General features: G+C 55.9%; 1 protein-coding gene across 1 annotated transcript; it reads left to right on the top strand.

Moving 5' to 3' along the window:
* Positions 1 to 93: 93 nt before the first annotated feature.
* LOC130016664 (flavin-containing monooxygenase 5-like) lies at positions 94 to 9,725 on the top strand (the record flags this gene model as incomplete). Its single annotated transcript, XM_056107401.1, has 7 exons — positions 94 to 256; positions 1,697 to 1,839; positions 2,108 to 2,307; positions 3,476 to 3,825; positions 3,975 to 4,047; positions 5,784 to 6,083; positions 9,581 to 9,725. Coding segments are annotated over 7 exons (1,374 nt in total), but the record flags the coding sequence as incomplete, so codon positions are not given.
* Between the last annotated feature and the right edge of the window lie 7,037 nt (positions 9,726 to 16,762).

The following is a 16,762-nucleotide window of genomic DNA, read 5'->3' as shown; positions in this document are numbered from 1 at the left end:
ACCCCCTCTGCAGGGGGTGCGGCCCCAGGGCCTGGCGGGCGGGCAGGCGGCTGGGGTGCGGCTGGGCTCCCGACCGAGCGGCCCTTTTCCCAGGCCAAGGTACGCAGCGTGCGGCGCCGGCCCGACTTCTCCAGCTCGGGCCAGTGGGACGTGGTGGTGGAGGTGGAGGGGGAGCAGGAGCGACACGTGTTTGACGGGGTCATGGTGTGCACGGGCCTCTACACGAACCCCACGATGCCCCTGCAGAACTTCCCAGGTACGCCCGGGATGGGAGTGAGTTTGGTGCTGCGTTGGGGGCGGGGATGGGCGGGGAGCCGGGTGGGGAGAAGCCTGAGAGGGCTCAGAGGTGGCGGCACTGGTCAGGGCGTGTGCTGCCGCTGCCTGCCAGGGGAGGTCCCTGCGGGGGACGGAGGAAACTGGGGGCCACTCGTGCCGTTTCCTTTTGGCTTCGGGTCCCAAGGGTGGGGCAGGACGGCTGAGTACTCATGACCTGGGGAATGGATCTGGGTAGAGATCTCACCCACACGCACACACAAGCACATGCACACACACATGCACACCCACACATACACACGTGCACACACACCCACACACGCACACACATGCATATGTGCACACACATGTACACACACGCACACATGCACATGTGCACACATGTACACACATGCACATGCACACGTGCACAATGCACCCACACCCACACACATGCACACACGCACACGTGTACACACATGCACACACGCACATGTGCACACATGCACCCACACCCACACACATGCACGCACACGCACATATACACACATGCACACACATGCACGCGTGTACACACATGCACACACGCACATGTACACACATACACATGTGTACACACACGCACACATGCGCATGTGCACACATGCACCCACACCCACACACATGCACACACATGCACATGTACACACAGGCACACATGTACACACATGCACACACATGCACATGCACACACATGCACATGTGTACACACACGCACACATGCACATGTGCACACATGCACCCACACCCACACACATGCACACACATGCACATGTACACACAGGCACACATGTACACACATGCACACACATGCACATGCACACACATGCACACGTGTACACACATGCACACACATGCACATGTACACACATGCACACGTGTACACACACGCACACATGCACATGTGCACACATGCACCCACACCCAGACACATGCACGCACATGCACATGTACACACATGCACACATGTACACACATGCACACACATGCACACATGCACACGTGTACACACAAGCACACGTGCACATGTACACACATGTACACACATGCATACACATGCATACACACATGCACACACAGACACATGCATATGTGCACACACATACACACATGCACATGTACACACACCTAGGCATGCATGCACATACAACCACACACGTGCGCACACACATGCACGCACACACACAGACTCATCTAGGCAGCAGAACCAGCCAGCCACAGCGTCCCACAGGGCTTAAGTCCAGTCTGAGCCTGACGGAAAGACCCAAGGTCCAACGGGCGTTGCTCAGGGACCGGGTCTGTCCCCACCACCATGGCCCCGGGGACCCTCTGACCCCCCAACCTGACGCCAGCGAGGGCGGGTCTGGGGAGTGGCCGCTCAGCCCAGGGTGGTCTCCGCCCGCAGGAATCTCGCGGTTCCAGGGCCAGTACCTCCACAGCTGGGAGTACAAGACCCCCGACAAGTTCCGGGGCAAGAGGATCCTGGTGATCGGCATTGGGAACTCGGGGGTGGACCTGGCCATTGAGCTCAGCCACGTGGCTGAACAGGTGGGCTCCCCCGGCTTCTCTGTCCCGGGGGTCCTCGGGGCGGGGCGAGACCCAGGTTGGCGGCGGGGGAGGGGGGACAGCTGACAGCTCAGGGGTTCGGGGCAGGCCCTGAGGTCAATCCCCAGCGGTCTCAACCCGCCCTAGCACTTCCGAGGTCAAGCAGTGAACTCCCCAGCCCAGTCTCTCTCCTCGGACCCGTGAGCCCCGGGGAGGGTCGGGGGGGGGGGCTCGGGCCTCCCGCCACAGCCCGCCCCGTGTCGCCCCTCAGGTGTTCCTCAGCACCCGGCGGGGCTCGTGGATCTGGAACCGCGTGTGGGATAACGGGCTGCCCATGGACACGGTGCTCTTCACACGCTTCAACTCGATGCTGAATCGCCTCTACCCCGACTGCCTGGTCAACCACTGGACGGAGACCAAGCTCAACCGGCGCTTCAGCCACCGTGACTACGGGCTGCTGCCCAGGCACAGGTCGGGGGACAAGGGCTGCTGCCCACCTGCCCTTCTTGGGCTCAGCCACCGCAGGACTTGAGGCTGTCGCATGTTTTCTCTCTGAAGGGTTGGCTCTGTCTAGCAGTGCTCAGGGGCTACTCCTGGCTCTGTGCTCACTTTTCCCCGGTGGTGCTGTGTGGCGTATGCCTCTCCCGCCCTCCCTCCCTCTCTCCCTCCCTCTTTTTCTCTCTCTCCCTCTCCCTCCCTTTCTCTCTCCCTCTCTCTCCCTCTCTCCCTCTTCCTCCTCTCCCTCCTTCCCTCTCTCTTCCTCCCTCCTTCTCTCTCTCCCTCTCTCCTCTTTCTCCCTCTCTCCCTCTTCCTCCTCTCCCTCCTTCCCTCTCTCTTCCTCCCTCCTTCTCTCTCTCCCTCTCTCCTCTTTCTCCCTCTCTCCCTCTTCCTCCCTCTCCCTCCTTCCCTCTCGCTTCCTCTCTCCTTCTCTCTCTCCCTCTCTCCTCTTTCTCCCTCTCTCCCTCTTCCTCCTCTCCCTCCTTCCCTCTCTCTTCCTCTCTCCTTCTCTCTCTCCCTCTCTCCTCTTTCTCCCTCTCTCCCTCTTCCTCCCTCTCCCTCCTTCCCTCTCTTCCTCTCTCCTTCTCTCTCTCCCTCTCTCCTCTTTCTCCCTCTCTCCCTCTTCCTCCTCTCCCTCCTTCCCTCTCTCTTCCTCTCTCCTTCTCTCTCTCCCTCTCTCCTCTTTCTCCCTCTCTCCCTCTTCCTCCTCTCCCTCCTTCCCTCTCTCTTCCTCCCTCCTTCTCTCTCTCCCTCTCTCCTCTTTCTCCCTCTCTCCCTCTTCCTCCCTCTCCCTCCTTCCCTCTCGCTTCCTCTCTCCTTCTCTCTCTCCCTCTCTCCTCTTTCTCCCTCTCTCCCTCTCTTTCTCACTCCCTCTCTGTCCCTCTCTCTCTTCCCCTCCGTCCCTCTCTGCCTCCTTTCCGTCCAGTGCTGTGAGTTCTAAATGGGGAACCACACCCACCCACACCCACGTCTGGTCTCCAGGCTTGTGACGGTCTCCGTCTCGGGGTCTGGGCAGGACCCAGCTGGCAGGTGGCCTGGTGGTGCCAGCGCCGACCCAAAGTCTCCTTCTTTCCCTTCCCTGAACCCAGTTCCGCGCAGCCCCGTCCCCGCCGCGGGTGACCCCTCCCCCCCAACTCCCCAGGTTCCTCAGCCACCAGGCCACCATGAGCGACGAACTCCCGAACCACATCATCTCGGGCCGGGTCCTGATGAAGACCAACGTGTGCGCCTTCTCAGAGACCTCGGCCACCTTCGCCGACGGCACGGAGGAGCCTGTGGACGTGGTGGTCTTCGCCACGGGGTACACGGTCTCCTTCTCCTTCTTGGAGAAGGACGCCCGGGTGCTGGACAGCGACTACTCCATGTTCAAGTTTGTCTTCCCGCCCCAGCTGGAGCAGCCGACGCTGGCCTTCATTGGGATCCTGCAGCCGGTGGGCGCCACCATCCCCACGTCGGAGCTCCAGAGCCGCTGGGTGGCCCGAGTCTTCAGGGGTACGATGGCCTGGGCTCCTGGGGAAAGGGACTCCCCGACTGTGACCCCCCGATCTGGGCTCCCCATCAGCGTCACCCCGAGTTCGCCGCCTCCCCTGGGGGCTCCCCCTTCTCCCCGGCCTGGCTCAGGTCTGTGCCCTCCTTCCTAGGCATGACCAGATTGCCGTCGAAGCAGGACATGATGGCTGACATCAGGAAGACGAGGGAAATGTTCGAGAAACAGTAAGGCTTGCTGCAGGCTGTTTTGCTCTCGGCTGAGGGAAATGTGTTGGCAGGGGAGGGTACAGGACCCCCAGGAAAAGCACAGCCAAGGGAGGCCACAGGATGGGGTCTAAGTTCATCACCGGACCTTTAGTTCTAGGGAGAAATTCTGGGTTTTTTTTTTGTTTGTTTTGTTTTCTTTTTTTTTTTGCTTTTTGGGTCACACCTGGCGATGCACAGGGGTTACTCCTGGCTCTGCACTCAGGAACTACTCCTGGCGGTGCTTGGGGGACCCTATGGGATGCCGGGAATCGAACCCGGGTCGGCCGTGTGCAAGGCAAACACCTTCCCCGCTGTGCTATTGCTCCAGCCCCTGTTTGTTTTCTTTTTGTCACAAAACCGGTGATGCTCAGGTGTTACTTCTGGATCATGCACTCAGGAATCACTCCTGGCGGTGCTCAGAGGACCACATGGGATGCTGGGAATCGAACCCGGGTCAGCTGCGTGCCAGGCAAACGCCCTACCCGCTGTGCTATCACTCCAGCCCCACCAGGGGAAAATTCTGGACACGGGAGATGTCAGGTGTCTCATGAGGACGAGAGAGGAAGGGGAGGGCCGTTTCTCTTTTTTCATACGTGTGGAGAGTGAGAGATGGCTTTGCAAATCGTGACAGAATCAGATTAAAACGCGGACGGGGAGGTCCAAGACTTGTGCCAAAGGCTTCTTAACGGAAACGAGCTTTCCACCACCCCAGTGGGGTCCATAATTCGTCTCGACTCAGCCAATGCCGATGGAAGCTCTGGAGGGTGAATGTCCTGGCATCTTCGCCCAGATCAAAAGCTTCGGCCAACAATGGAGCTACCCCGTCTCTTTGCCTTACGGTGGGCCAGGAATGTGCCCCCGTGATGCTCAGAATCACTTCAGACCCCCTGAGAATCAAACGCAACCCCCCACAGACCAGCTAAGTGACTGTCGCTCCTCTCATAATCACTCATAGGTCAAAAGGGCCTCGTGACCAAATTACCAAAGCGAGAGGTCACACCCCAAAGAAAAACTTTAGTGCAGGGGCTGCAGCAATAGCCCAGCGGGGAGGGCATTTACCTTGCAAGAGGCCAGCCCGGGTTCGATCCCCGGCATCCCATAGGGTCCCCTGAGCACTGCCAGGAGTGATTCCTGAGTGCAGAACCAGGAGTCAGCCCTGAGCATTGCCGGGTGTGGTCCAAAAAGAAAAAAAAAAAAACCAAAAAAACCAACAAAAACCAACAAATCCAGTGCATGGCCAAAATACGGGATTTGGACAAAGAGAAGATGACAAGATAACTCAGAAGACCAGAGTCCTCTGCAACCCACCTAAGATCACCCAAGTGGAAAGACATGAGCAGAGGGGCTGGAGTGATAGCACAGCGGGGAGGGCATTTGCCTTGCATGCGGCCGACCTGGGTTTGATCCCCGGCGTCCCATAGGGTCCCCCGAGCACCGCCAGGAGTAATTCCTGAGCGCACGAACCAGGAGGAACCCCTGAGCATCGCTGGGCGTGACACCCCCCAAAAAATAAAAGACATGGGCGGAGAAGATGGGGGGAATTACGATGGAGCCCACCCGGGCCGTGGATACGGGCAGGTCGCAAGGAAAACATCCGTCTCCTCTCTTGCTGCTTTGGAAGAGCCGCACCGGTTCCAAATCCTTGCTTCTGGGTCCCCCACCCACCCAGATCCACCCCCCCTTCTCTCACGTCCCACCCCCTCGTCTGCTTCCAGGTACCTCGACAACCCCCGGGACTTACGCCGCGTGCAGTACGTGGAGTACATGGACGAGATCGCCTCAAAGATCGGGGTGAAGCCCAACCTGCTCTCCCTCTGCCTGTGGGACCCCAAGCTGGCGTGGGAGGTTTACTTTGGACCGTGCACGCCTTACCAGTACCGCCTCCAGGGGCCTGGCAAGTGGGCGGGTGCCCGGGCGGCAATCCTCAGCCAGCGAGAACGGATCATCAAGCCCATGAGGACCCGAACCCTCTCGGGTGGCGACCAGCCCTCCTCCTCCTCCTCCTCCTCCTCCAGGTCGTTCTGGCTCGCGAGTCTCTGTGCCGCTCTTCTTTTAGTGCTCGCTGTAATCATCATCCGAGAATAATCCTCCCACCACTAGTACCGCGTTAGGGCTCACTGTGGGGTGTTGCACATTAAGAGGCTGACTGGAGTGTGTGCTGATCCCTTGGTTTCAATTAGAGAGCGACAGAGCAGCTAACAACCCCCAACGTTCTTCTCCGCGCTTCTTTGGGGCGGTGGGAGATTCCCCTCCACAGAGATTTCAGCCTGGGTGGTTTGTGGGAAAGCTTGCTTGAAGGGTGTCCGCGGAAGCTCTCTTTCACCGCATTTTCTGGGTGATGTCAGGTTCTCCTAGCCCTCCCCCGTAGGAAGCTCACAGTCTGTCAGCTCTCTGCCTCTGAAATGTAGGCCAGGGAAAAGCACCCCTCCTGATCTTTCTAGAAAGTTAACCGTGAATGGAAGTCTTCCAGAACCCCTTGCAGTCAGGATCACGTTCTACAGAATCACGGAGATCGGCTGGAAAGTTATTCCTGATATGATTAAGATGCTTCTAATGTTGTTTCTAATATTGGTGGTGAGGAGTTATGGGAGGTCCCACGGAGAGGAAAAGATGAAATAATAAAAGTCAAGAAACAAAGATCTTATTATTTTTTTTTTGGTTCTAAAGAGTATTAAAAATAGACGGGATATATATACACAGTGGAATATCACTCAGCTACAAAAAGGGAGGAAGTTCTGCCAAGACAGATGGGCCGTGATGCTTTGAGAAAGACACATCAGAAAGAGGAAGACCCGAGTTAAGCACGGACTCTGAAGGCAGGAGAGGCTGCACGCTGGCACCCCCGACGTTCTAACTGCCAGGGAAGAGAGAAGAGGGAGACACAGTACTGAAAGTCTTTAGAAATGAAAACCCCAGGGCTGGAGCGATAGCACAGCGGGGAGGGTGTTGGCCTTGCACGCAGCCAACCCGGGTTCAATTCCCAGCACCCCCTAGGGTCCCCTGAGCACCGTCAGGGGTGATTCCTCAGTGCAGAGCCAGGAGGAACCCCTGTGCGTCGTCGGGTGTGACCCAAAAAGCAAAAAACAAACAAAAAAACCCCTAAAACATGGTGATGGGAATAAAGCCTAAACATAACACTTTTGGAAATGGAAATCAACGGGAAACAGGTTAACCTCTCTGTGTGACCCCCACAAGGGCAAATTCTCACCCTAGAAGATCAAACTGGGCCTGGAGCGATAGCACAGCGGGGAGGGCGTTTTCTGTGCACGCGGACGACCTGAGTTCGATTCCCAGCATCCCATATGGTCCCTGAGCACCGCTAGGAGTGACCCAAAAAGAAAAAAAAAAAAAAGCCCAGGACTGAGTGTACAGTGTTTGACACACAAATGGTTTTTGGCTAAATCCCTGGCAAATGCGAGATGGTTATTTGTGACTGGGTGTTTCCAGTAGTGCCCGTGAGCTGGCCCTGAACCTCAGTGCTTCCTGTGCAAGGGTCCTGTGGCAGGCAACGCTTCTCTCTTCACACACCGTTTGAATCCAGAGTCTAGCTCACAGAACAGCGGCCCAGAACTCTCACGGCCTGCCCACAAGGGCCGCCATAAACGTCTTCAAACGGCTCCGAAGGTCCTAGCCAAGTTGGAAGGGAATTTCTCCTCCAGAGTAGGGTGCCCGGGGCCAAGCCACACCTGCTATAGAAGAAACCAGTTCCTTTCATACTTTTGAGTCATTAGCACAAGGAGCCAGAGTATCCATTGCAAACCCTTTAATCCCCTTATTAGTTTCTGAACATCAATGTAAGTAGATACATCCATTAGTTCTTTGGGTAACTAAGACGAAAAGTGGTGTCTTGTCCTGTCCCTGCATACCTAAGCATCTGGTATACCTGGAACTGCACGCACCACTGTGCTCACTCACTGATCACAAGCGTTTCCTGAATGTATGCAGTTCACCTGAGGTGGGGTTCAGCAGAAGACGGCACAACAGAGAGGAAGAGATTGGGAAACGCCCGCAAATAAAAAAAGAGAGGCTCAAATAGCTCCCTCAAATAGATCTCAGTTTCTACACAGAGAGAGGGGGGAGGTGCAGGAAGGAAAGAAAATCTTGTTTTCGACTTTTTGTTTTGAGCATAACCCCTGTGGTGCTCAGGGCTGACCCCTGGCTCTGCACTCTGAGATCACTCCTGGCAGTGCTCGGGGGACCACATGGGATGCCGGGATCAACCCTAAGTTGGCTCGCGTGCAAGTTGAGTGTCCTTCCCGCCACACAGTTGCTCTGGAGAAAGAAAATGCTATCGTGAGGAACTGCTTTTGGGTTCCCAGAGGCCACAAAGCTCTCCCCCACCCCCCTCCACCCTCTCCCCCACTGCCCTGGCAAGTCGGCACACTCAGGAGCCAACCGAGGGTTCATGGGCCTGGTTTTTTATGTCTGTGTTTGTGAGAGCCCACAAGCTCACGCTGGCCTGTAACTGCACACTCACACTGAAAGCGACACGAGGTCTGCCTGTAACTACACACTCACACTGAAGGTGGCATGCGGTCTGCCTGTAACTGCACACTCACACTGAAGGTGGCATGCGGTCTGCCTGTAACTTCACACACACACTGATGATGCACGGTCTGCCTGTAACTGCACACACACACTGATGGTGCACGGTCTGCCTGTAACTGCACACACACACTGATGGTGCATGGTCTGCCTGTAACTGCACACACACACTGATGGTGCACAGTCTGCCTGTAACTGCACACACACACTGATGGTGCACGGTCTGCCTGCAACTGCACAGACATACTGATGGTGCACGGTCTTTCTGTAACTGCACATGTACATTGATGGTGCACAGTCTGCCTGTAACTGCACACACACGCCGAATTTTCTGATTTGCAATGACCGATTAGACCGCAGAGAGGTCAGAGCGCAGTCACTAACTACCATTTTTATTTTTGAAAATTTTTTTGGTTTGTTTTGGGGCCACACCCGATGGTGCTCAGGGCTTACACCTGGCTCTCTGCTCAGGGATCACTCCTGGCCGTCTTGGGGACCTCATGGGGGGGGGGGTGCGGGGATTGAACTATAGGGATTGAACAACAGAGAGCGCCCTCCCAGTTGTGCTAGCGCTCTGGCCCTGACAACTGTCTTATAAGGGCAAAACACCGAAACTTCCAAGAAAGGGGACAAACACGGATGCTTTTTATTGGCTTTAAACAAAATGATTCTGGGGCTGGAGCGATAGCACAGCGGGAAGAGAGTTTGCCTTGCACGCTGCTGACAAGGTTCGATTCCCAGCATCCCATAGGGTCCCCCGAGCACCGCCAGGAGTAACCCCTGAGTGCAGAGCCAGGAGGAACCCCTGAGCATCGCCGGGTGTGACCCAAAAAGCCAATAAATAAATAAGCAAAATGTTTCTGTCCCGTGTGATAGATACGCATATCGCTACAGTGAGTACAGCCCCATGTAAATCACGAAATCGCTGGACATGTTTCATCACGAAAGCCCCCTGTTCCCCCCGTAGGTGGGACTCTTGCTTCAAACCTGTTTCATCATCCTCCGAGGCTCCTTTGCAAACCTGGCCATCGGGCGCAGTGACGGAAGCAGGAAAGACGTGGAGGCAAGACCTGAAGGGAGACCTGGACCATTTCTGGGTGAGCAGGGAGTGAGCTTTCAGCCACACAGCCCTCACCAGATGGAGGCTCGAACACACACACACACACACACACACACACACACACACACACACACGTGCGTGCGTGTGCACCCAGCAGCTCCGAGCATCAGCTCCATCCAAGAACTGTGAATAATCTTATTAACAGCGATGTCCAGGCCACGTTCCTTGGCAAGACAAACAGGGATTATTAGAACTCGAGCTGCGGAACAGGAAGTGGAGGGGTGATGGCCGGCCCCCGGGTGGGGCGTGGGGGGCTGCTGAGGTGAGGGTTGGGGTGAATTCCTTGCCCGCTGCAAATCCTGGCACCCTGGTGGCTCCGTGAAGTCTTGTGGGGCCGGGCAGAGGCCCCAGTAAGCTCCGAATGTGAGGGGGTCTGTGAGGGGGGCATCGTGGAGGGGGCAGAGTATTCTGGCCAAGCAGGGGGTGTCGTTGTCTGGTGCGTGGTGTTTACCTGTGAGGTCACAGACCCCTGGCAGGAGTCTTAGAATCCCAGGGCACAGGGTGATGCAGAAAAGGGTCTGCTCTTTTTTACATGTGTGTGTGTGTGTATGTGTGCGAGTGCTTATGTGTGCATGTGTGTGTGCACACGTGTGCACGTATGTACACGTGCATGTGTGCGCGTGCACACACACTTGTGTGTGCGTACGCTTGTGTGTGCACGTGTGTATGCGTGTGTGGCAGACATGTGTGCACGTGTGTGCGTGTGCATGTGCGCACATATGTGCATGTGTGTATGCGTGTGCGCATGCACTTGTGTGTGCATGCATGTATGTGTGCACACGCACTTGTGTGCGCATGCACTTGTGTGTGCATGCGTGTATGTGTGCGCGCGCACACGTGTGCACGTGTGCGTGAGCATGTGCGCACATATGTGCATGTGTATGCGTGTGCGCATGCACTTGTGTGTGCATGTGCATGTGTGTATGTGTGCACACGGACTTGTGTGTGCGTGCGCTTGTGTGTGCATGCGTGTATGTGTGTGCGCGCACACATGTGCACGTGTGTGCGTGAGCATGTGCGCACATATGTGCATGTGTATGCGTGTGCACACATGAGTGCATGTGCGTGTGCACGTGTATGTGTGCACACAGACTTGTGTGCATGCGCTTGTGTGTGCATGTGTGTATGCGTGTGTGGCACACGTGTGCACACGTGTGCGCGTGCATGTGTGCACATATGTGCATGTGTGTATGCGTGTGCGCGTGCACTTGTGTCTGCATGCATGTATGCGTGCACACGCACTTGTGTGCGCATGCACTTGTGTGTGCACGCGTGTATGTGTGTGCGCACACGTGTGCACGTGTGTGCGTGAGCATGTGCGCACATATGTGCATGCGTATGCGTGTGCGCATGCACTCGTGTGTGCATGTGCGTGTGCGTGTGTATGTGTGCACACGGACTTGTGCGTGCGCGCGCTTGTGTGTGCATGCGTGTATGCGTGTGTACATGTGCGCGTGCATGTGCACGTGTGTGTGAATATGTGTGTGTGCATGTGTGTTTTGTTGGGTCCACACCCAACGATGCTCAGGGCCTCCCCCTGGCTGTGTGCTCATGGGGGTCACTCCCAGGCGGTGCCGTGGGGGTCGTCCTGCATCCGAAGCCTGGGCTCAGCCCGTCCTGCGCTCTGCAGCCCCCGTGTTCCCGTCGCTCAGGAAAGCCACCGCCCTGTGTGTCAGAGGGCTTCGTGCCTCATACGCCAGGGAGTTTCCCCCGGCGCCTCTGCCTCTCCGTCTCCGCCGTGCCAAGCATGAGAACATCTTTCCGCTTTCCTCCCACCTCGCGATTCACAGGAACACACTTGCCTCATCATCCACGAGTTCATTTGGGGTCCGAGAGCTCGTCCCGGCCCACAGAGCAATGCGGCGGGGAAACAGATCTTCTGTTTGCTCAGAGATATGTGGGGGGGGTCACGAGTGACCAGGACTGGACACATGGACACAGCCCCCGTCTCAGCATTGCCCGGTGGGCTCCAGGCTGCTGACTTACCCCATCTCAGCGATCCCCGACCGTCCGCACCCTAGAACGTGCGTGGCGGGAAGGATGTGCCCCAGGCCACGGGCCGTGGGCAGAGCCACCGGCATGTGGCCTGGCTCGGGAACGCGGTCTCAGGGCGTCCTTCAGCCGGGAACGGGCTTGGCTCACTGAGGTTCTTCCTGCCGCAAAAGCCCGGGGCTGGCCCATCTGCACGGAGCAGACAGCAGGCCGGCTTGCTTTTTTGGGAAAGAAAATGAGTATTTTTACCCAATAATGCCACGGATTTCTGGCTGTGGATTTGGTGGCGTCCGCCGTGAGAATCGGAGAGACTGTGAGAGTCGGTGACAAGCAGCCAAGCTGGGCGCCCCCAACACCGTTATCCCCACCCCCCCCACCCCCGTCTGGGAATGTGAATCTATGGGTTTCACAAGAGCGCCCCCTGCCGCCGTGAAAAGCAATTCTGATGGGCTGGGCTGGGCTGAGCCCCAGCCCAGTCAGGCAACGGCCGTTAGACACATTTTTAAAAAATTAAATGAGTGGTTGGAGTGATAGCACAGCAGGGAGGGCGTTTGCCTTGCACGTGGCAGACCCGGGTTCGATTCCCAGCATCCCATAAGGTCTCCCGAGCACCGCCAGGAGTGATTCCTGAGTGCAGAACTAGGAGGAACCCCTGTGCATTGCTGGGTGTGACCCAAAAAGAAAAAAAAATTAAATGAGGGGCTGGAGCGATAGCACAGCAGGTAGGGCATTTGCCTTGCACGCGGCCGACCTGGGTTCGATTCCCAGCATCCCATATGGTCCCCCTGAGTACTGCCAGGAGTAATTCCTGAGTGCAAAGCTAGGAGTTAACCCCTGTGCATGGCCGGGCGTGACCCAAAAAGAAAAAAAATGAAATTAAAAAAAAAGCAAATCCAAGTTAGCCAAGTCCAAGTCAAATCTCACTAGGAAGGGAAAGAAGTGAGAAGGGGGGTTAGGAAAAGTCTGGGGGTGCGGCTCTTTGCAGTCTTGCTGGGCAAGGCGGAAGCCCCCGTTCCACGAAACGGCCACAACGTCCCCCCCGCCAGGGGTACAGAAGCAGGTGGTGAATATGCCAAGGGGAGCTGGCATCTTTACCATCTCCTGACCTGAGACCCGCAGGCGGGACAGTCACGGTCACGTCCAGGGGATTCGGATGGGAAGGTCGTTCCCTCCCCAACGCCCGCACAGTGGGGTCACGTGTGAGTCAGGACACCTGGGAACTGATCCCAACTGGGAGCAGAGTTGAGGTTGAAGGTTCCCAGGAAGGCGGAGAGGGGGGCTGGCAGTGCCACCTGCTGGCAGGTCTGGGGACACAGGCGGGACCGGCCCAGGAAGGGGCGGCAGAATCAGGGTCCGGCGAGTGAGTGAGTCTTATCCGGTCTTGCTGGAGTAACGGCTGGACGAGAAAACTCCCGGACAGCCGAGACCCACAGTGCTCCTGACCCATTGTCCGGATCAGGAATGGGTTGCCCTGGGCTGTGTGGGGGGGGGGGCATATGTCCAGGTGTGGTGTGACAGGTTGGGGGGGGGGGGACAGCCCTCCCCAGAGCCAGACGGGTTCATGGCCTTTGGGTAAGCGCAAAGGGCTCCCCTTTCATTTCGGTTTGTCTGGGGGCACAGGGGGTCCTCCTGGGGGTCGCACCTGAGCCTCCCGCCGGAAGTCTGACCTCTGCATCTTGGTCCTCCTTCCAGCCAACCAAAAGATGATTTTTTTTTTTTGGCCTTTTGGGTCACACCTGGTGATGCACAGGGCTGACTCCTGGCTCTGCACTCAAGAGTTACTCCTGGCAGTGCTCAGGGGACCATATGGGATGCTGGGAATCGAATTCAGGTCGGCCGCGTGCAAGGCAAATGCCCTCCCCGCTGGGCTATCTCTCCAGCCCCAAAAGATGGGGTTTTGGGGGAGTGTTTTGTTTGGGGGCCACGCCCGATAGGGCTAGAGGCTACTCCCAGCTCCGTGCTCAGGAGTCACTCCCAGAGGCACCGGAGGGACCATGTGGGCACCGAATCTGGAGCACCCACCAGTCACACTTGTGTCCAGCCCTGGTCCCTCTCTTGATCTTTCTGTTAGCAAACTCCCGGGAGCTGTGAGGCCTCGTGTGGGCTGGTGGTTTGGGGCGTTCTTGGTGGATGCCGAGGGCTGTGGCAGCGAACAGGGAGTTCCTACAAGGGGTGGGGTTTCCTGTCACTGTGGCAATTTGGTTGTCCCCTGTGAGGTCAACTTGTTCTTTTTAAAAAAAAAAATTGGAGCGAGGGGCTGGAGAGATAGTACAGCGGGTAGGGCGTTTGCCTTGCACGCGGCCAACCCGGGTTCGATTCCCAGCATCCCATATGGTCCCCCGAGCACCGCCAGGAGTAATTCCTGAGTGCAGAGCCAGGAGTAACCCCTGTGCATTGCTAGGTGTGACCCAAAAAGTGAAATAAATAAAATTGGAGCGATAGCACAGCAGGGAGGGCGTTTGCCTTGCATGCAGCCAGTCCGGCCGAGCCGGGTTCGATTCCTCCGCCCCTCTCAGAGAGCCCGGCAAGCTACCGAGAGTATCTCGCCCGCATGGCAAAGCCTGGCAAGCTCCCCATGACGTCTCCGAGATGCCAAACACAGTAACAAGAAGTCTCAAAATGGAGACGTTACTGGGCCCACTTGAGCTAATTGATGAACAATGGGAGGACAGTTTTAATTTTATTTTATAAAGTAGCACTGTCATCTTGTTGTTCATCGATTTGCTCACGCAGGTACCAGTAATGTCTCCATTGTGAGACTTGTTGTTACTGGTTTTGGAAAGTAGTTCACAATATTTGATTACATTTAATATTCAAACAGCAATCCCACCACCACGACACCTTCTCACCACCATAGATGGGATGTTCCCATCCTGAACTCCCACCCCTGCCCCAAAGCAGAACTGAAATAATATATTTTGTATTGTTTGTCATGAAAAACCCCTAAAAATGCTCCCAAAAAGTTTCTTTAGAGGAAAGAGTGTGAAGATTGTTGTATTTCACCCAGGGGCCATTAAGTCCTTCTATAATAAGAGATCACTAACATGTTGTTAAAGGCGCCAGAGTGATAGTACAGCGGGTAGGGCGTTTGCCTGGCATGCGGCTGACCTGGGTTCAACCCCCCGCGTCCCATATGGTCCCCTGAGCACCGCCAGGAATAACTCCTGAGTGCAGAGCCAGGAGTAACCCCGGAGCATCGCTGGGATTGTGACCCATAAAAAGCAAAAGAAAAAACAAACAAACAAAAAAAACATGTTGTTAAACGTTGAACCTTGGGTGCATATATATATATATGTATGTGTCACTGTCACTGTCCTCCCGTGGTTCGATTTGCTCAAGCGGGCCCAGTAACATTGTGAGGCTTGTTACTGTGTTTGGCATATCGGATACGTCACGGGGAGCTTGCCAGGCTCTGCCGTGCGGGCGAGATACTCTCGGTAGCTTGCCGGGCTCTCCGAGAGGGGCGGAGGAATCGAACTCGGGTCGGTCGTGTTGGCTGTGTGCAAGGCAAACGCCCTACCGCTGTGCTATCGCTCTAGCCCATATGTAAGACAGCCCGGCAAGCTACCGAGAGTATCTTGCCCGCACGGCAGAGCCTGGCAAGCTACCGTGACGTACTCGATATGCCAAACACAGTAACAAGAAGTCTCATGATGGAGACATTAGTGGGCCCGCTTGAGCAAATTGATGAACAACAGGAGGACCATAATATAAACATATGTGTGTGTGTGTGTGTGTGTGTATATAAATATATTTCCCTCTAAGATTGTCTCCTACTTCGAACCCCATCAAGTGTGGTGTGATACATTTGGAGTCTGGGTAGTGTGTGATATAAGATGTTCAGAAATACATTCACTTCAGGGCCCGAGTGTGTAGAGAGCGGCCGTGAGCCTGGCAGAGGTTGAGTTCTGGAGGTTTTGGCTGCCGGGGCTGGGTCCCTTGGGGCGGGGAGAGGTCTTACCCGGCCCCCTCTGGGGCGCCCTGAGTGAAACAGCCCGGCGCGGGGTCCGAGGGCATGGTTATGGTGAGTGTTACGTTATGCTCCCTTCCAGGAGAGAAGAACGTGGACTTTGGCTGACCTGCTCTTGAGTCTTCTCACACCCCCCTCCTACACAAAGAGCACCTCAGTGCCACGGCAGACGCCCAGGGACACCCTAGTTAATCGCTGGAGGGGAGGCCGAGGCAAGGGACTTCCCACACGGAGAGGAATCCTTCCAGGGTGCGTGAATCCCAAGGTAAGCACTGGGGATAAGCGGCTCCCGGCCCTGGGACCAAATCAGGCAAAAATTCCATCTCGGACCCAGGGGACGTGATTTATCGTCACTGAAATGAAGATGGATTTAGATAGAGACAAAGCTTGATAGAGCTCAATACCCACTTTTTGAACCGTAGGTAGCAAAATAAAACCAAAGCCAGCAGGTTTGATCAGAAAAGCAAGGAAGGAAAGAGTGGGAACGACCAAGGGACGCGCTGATTCCAGGGCTGGTCCTGCCCTTCCCCTCCTGGGTCTGAGAACATGGCAAGGCGAGGACCCCCACCTGGCCCAGAAGTTTCCAACCATTTACACTTCTTTTTCATTCAAAAGTACCGCCTCAATCCACTGTCAGTGCAGTAACAAGCCTAAATCCACTGTCAGTGCAGTCACAAGCCTCGATCCACTGTCAGTGCAGTCACAAGCCTCGATCCACTGTCAGTGCAGTCACAAGCCTCGATTCACTGTCAGTGCAGTCACAAGCCTCGATCCACTGTCAGTGCAGTAACAAGCCTAAATCCACTGTCAGTGCAGTCACAGCCTCGATCAACTGTCAGTGCAGTCACAAGCCTCGATCCACTGTCAGTGCAGTCACAAGCCTCGATTCACTGTCAGTGCAGTCACAAGCCTCGATCCACTGTCAGTGCAGTCACAAGCCTCGATCCACTGTCAGTGCAGTCACAAGCCTCGATCCACCGTCAGTGCAGTCACAAGCCTCAAGCATCTTCTTTTACAGGCATTAAAACGCATTAACCAAAGTTTTTTTTTTTAATGGTAAATACTAC

This window comes from Sorex fumeus, unplaced genomic scaffold (genome assembly GCF_029834395.1).
Source record: "Sorex fumeus unplaced genomic scaffold, SorFum_2.1 ptg000164l, whole genome shotgun sequence".
Taxonomy (NCBI): Eukaryota; Metazoa; Chordata; class Mammalia; order Eulipotyphla; family Soricidae; genus Sorex; species Sorex fumeus.
The sequence above is the reverse complement of the archived record's forward strand: the minus strand, read 5'-3'. Positions and strand labels throughout refer to the sequence as shown.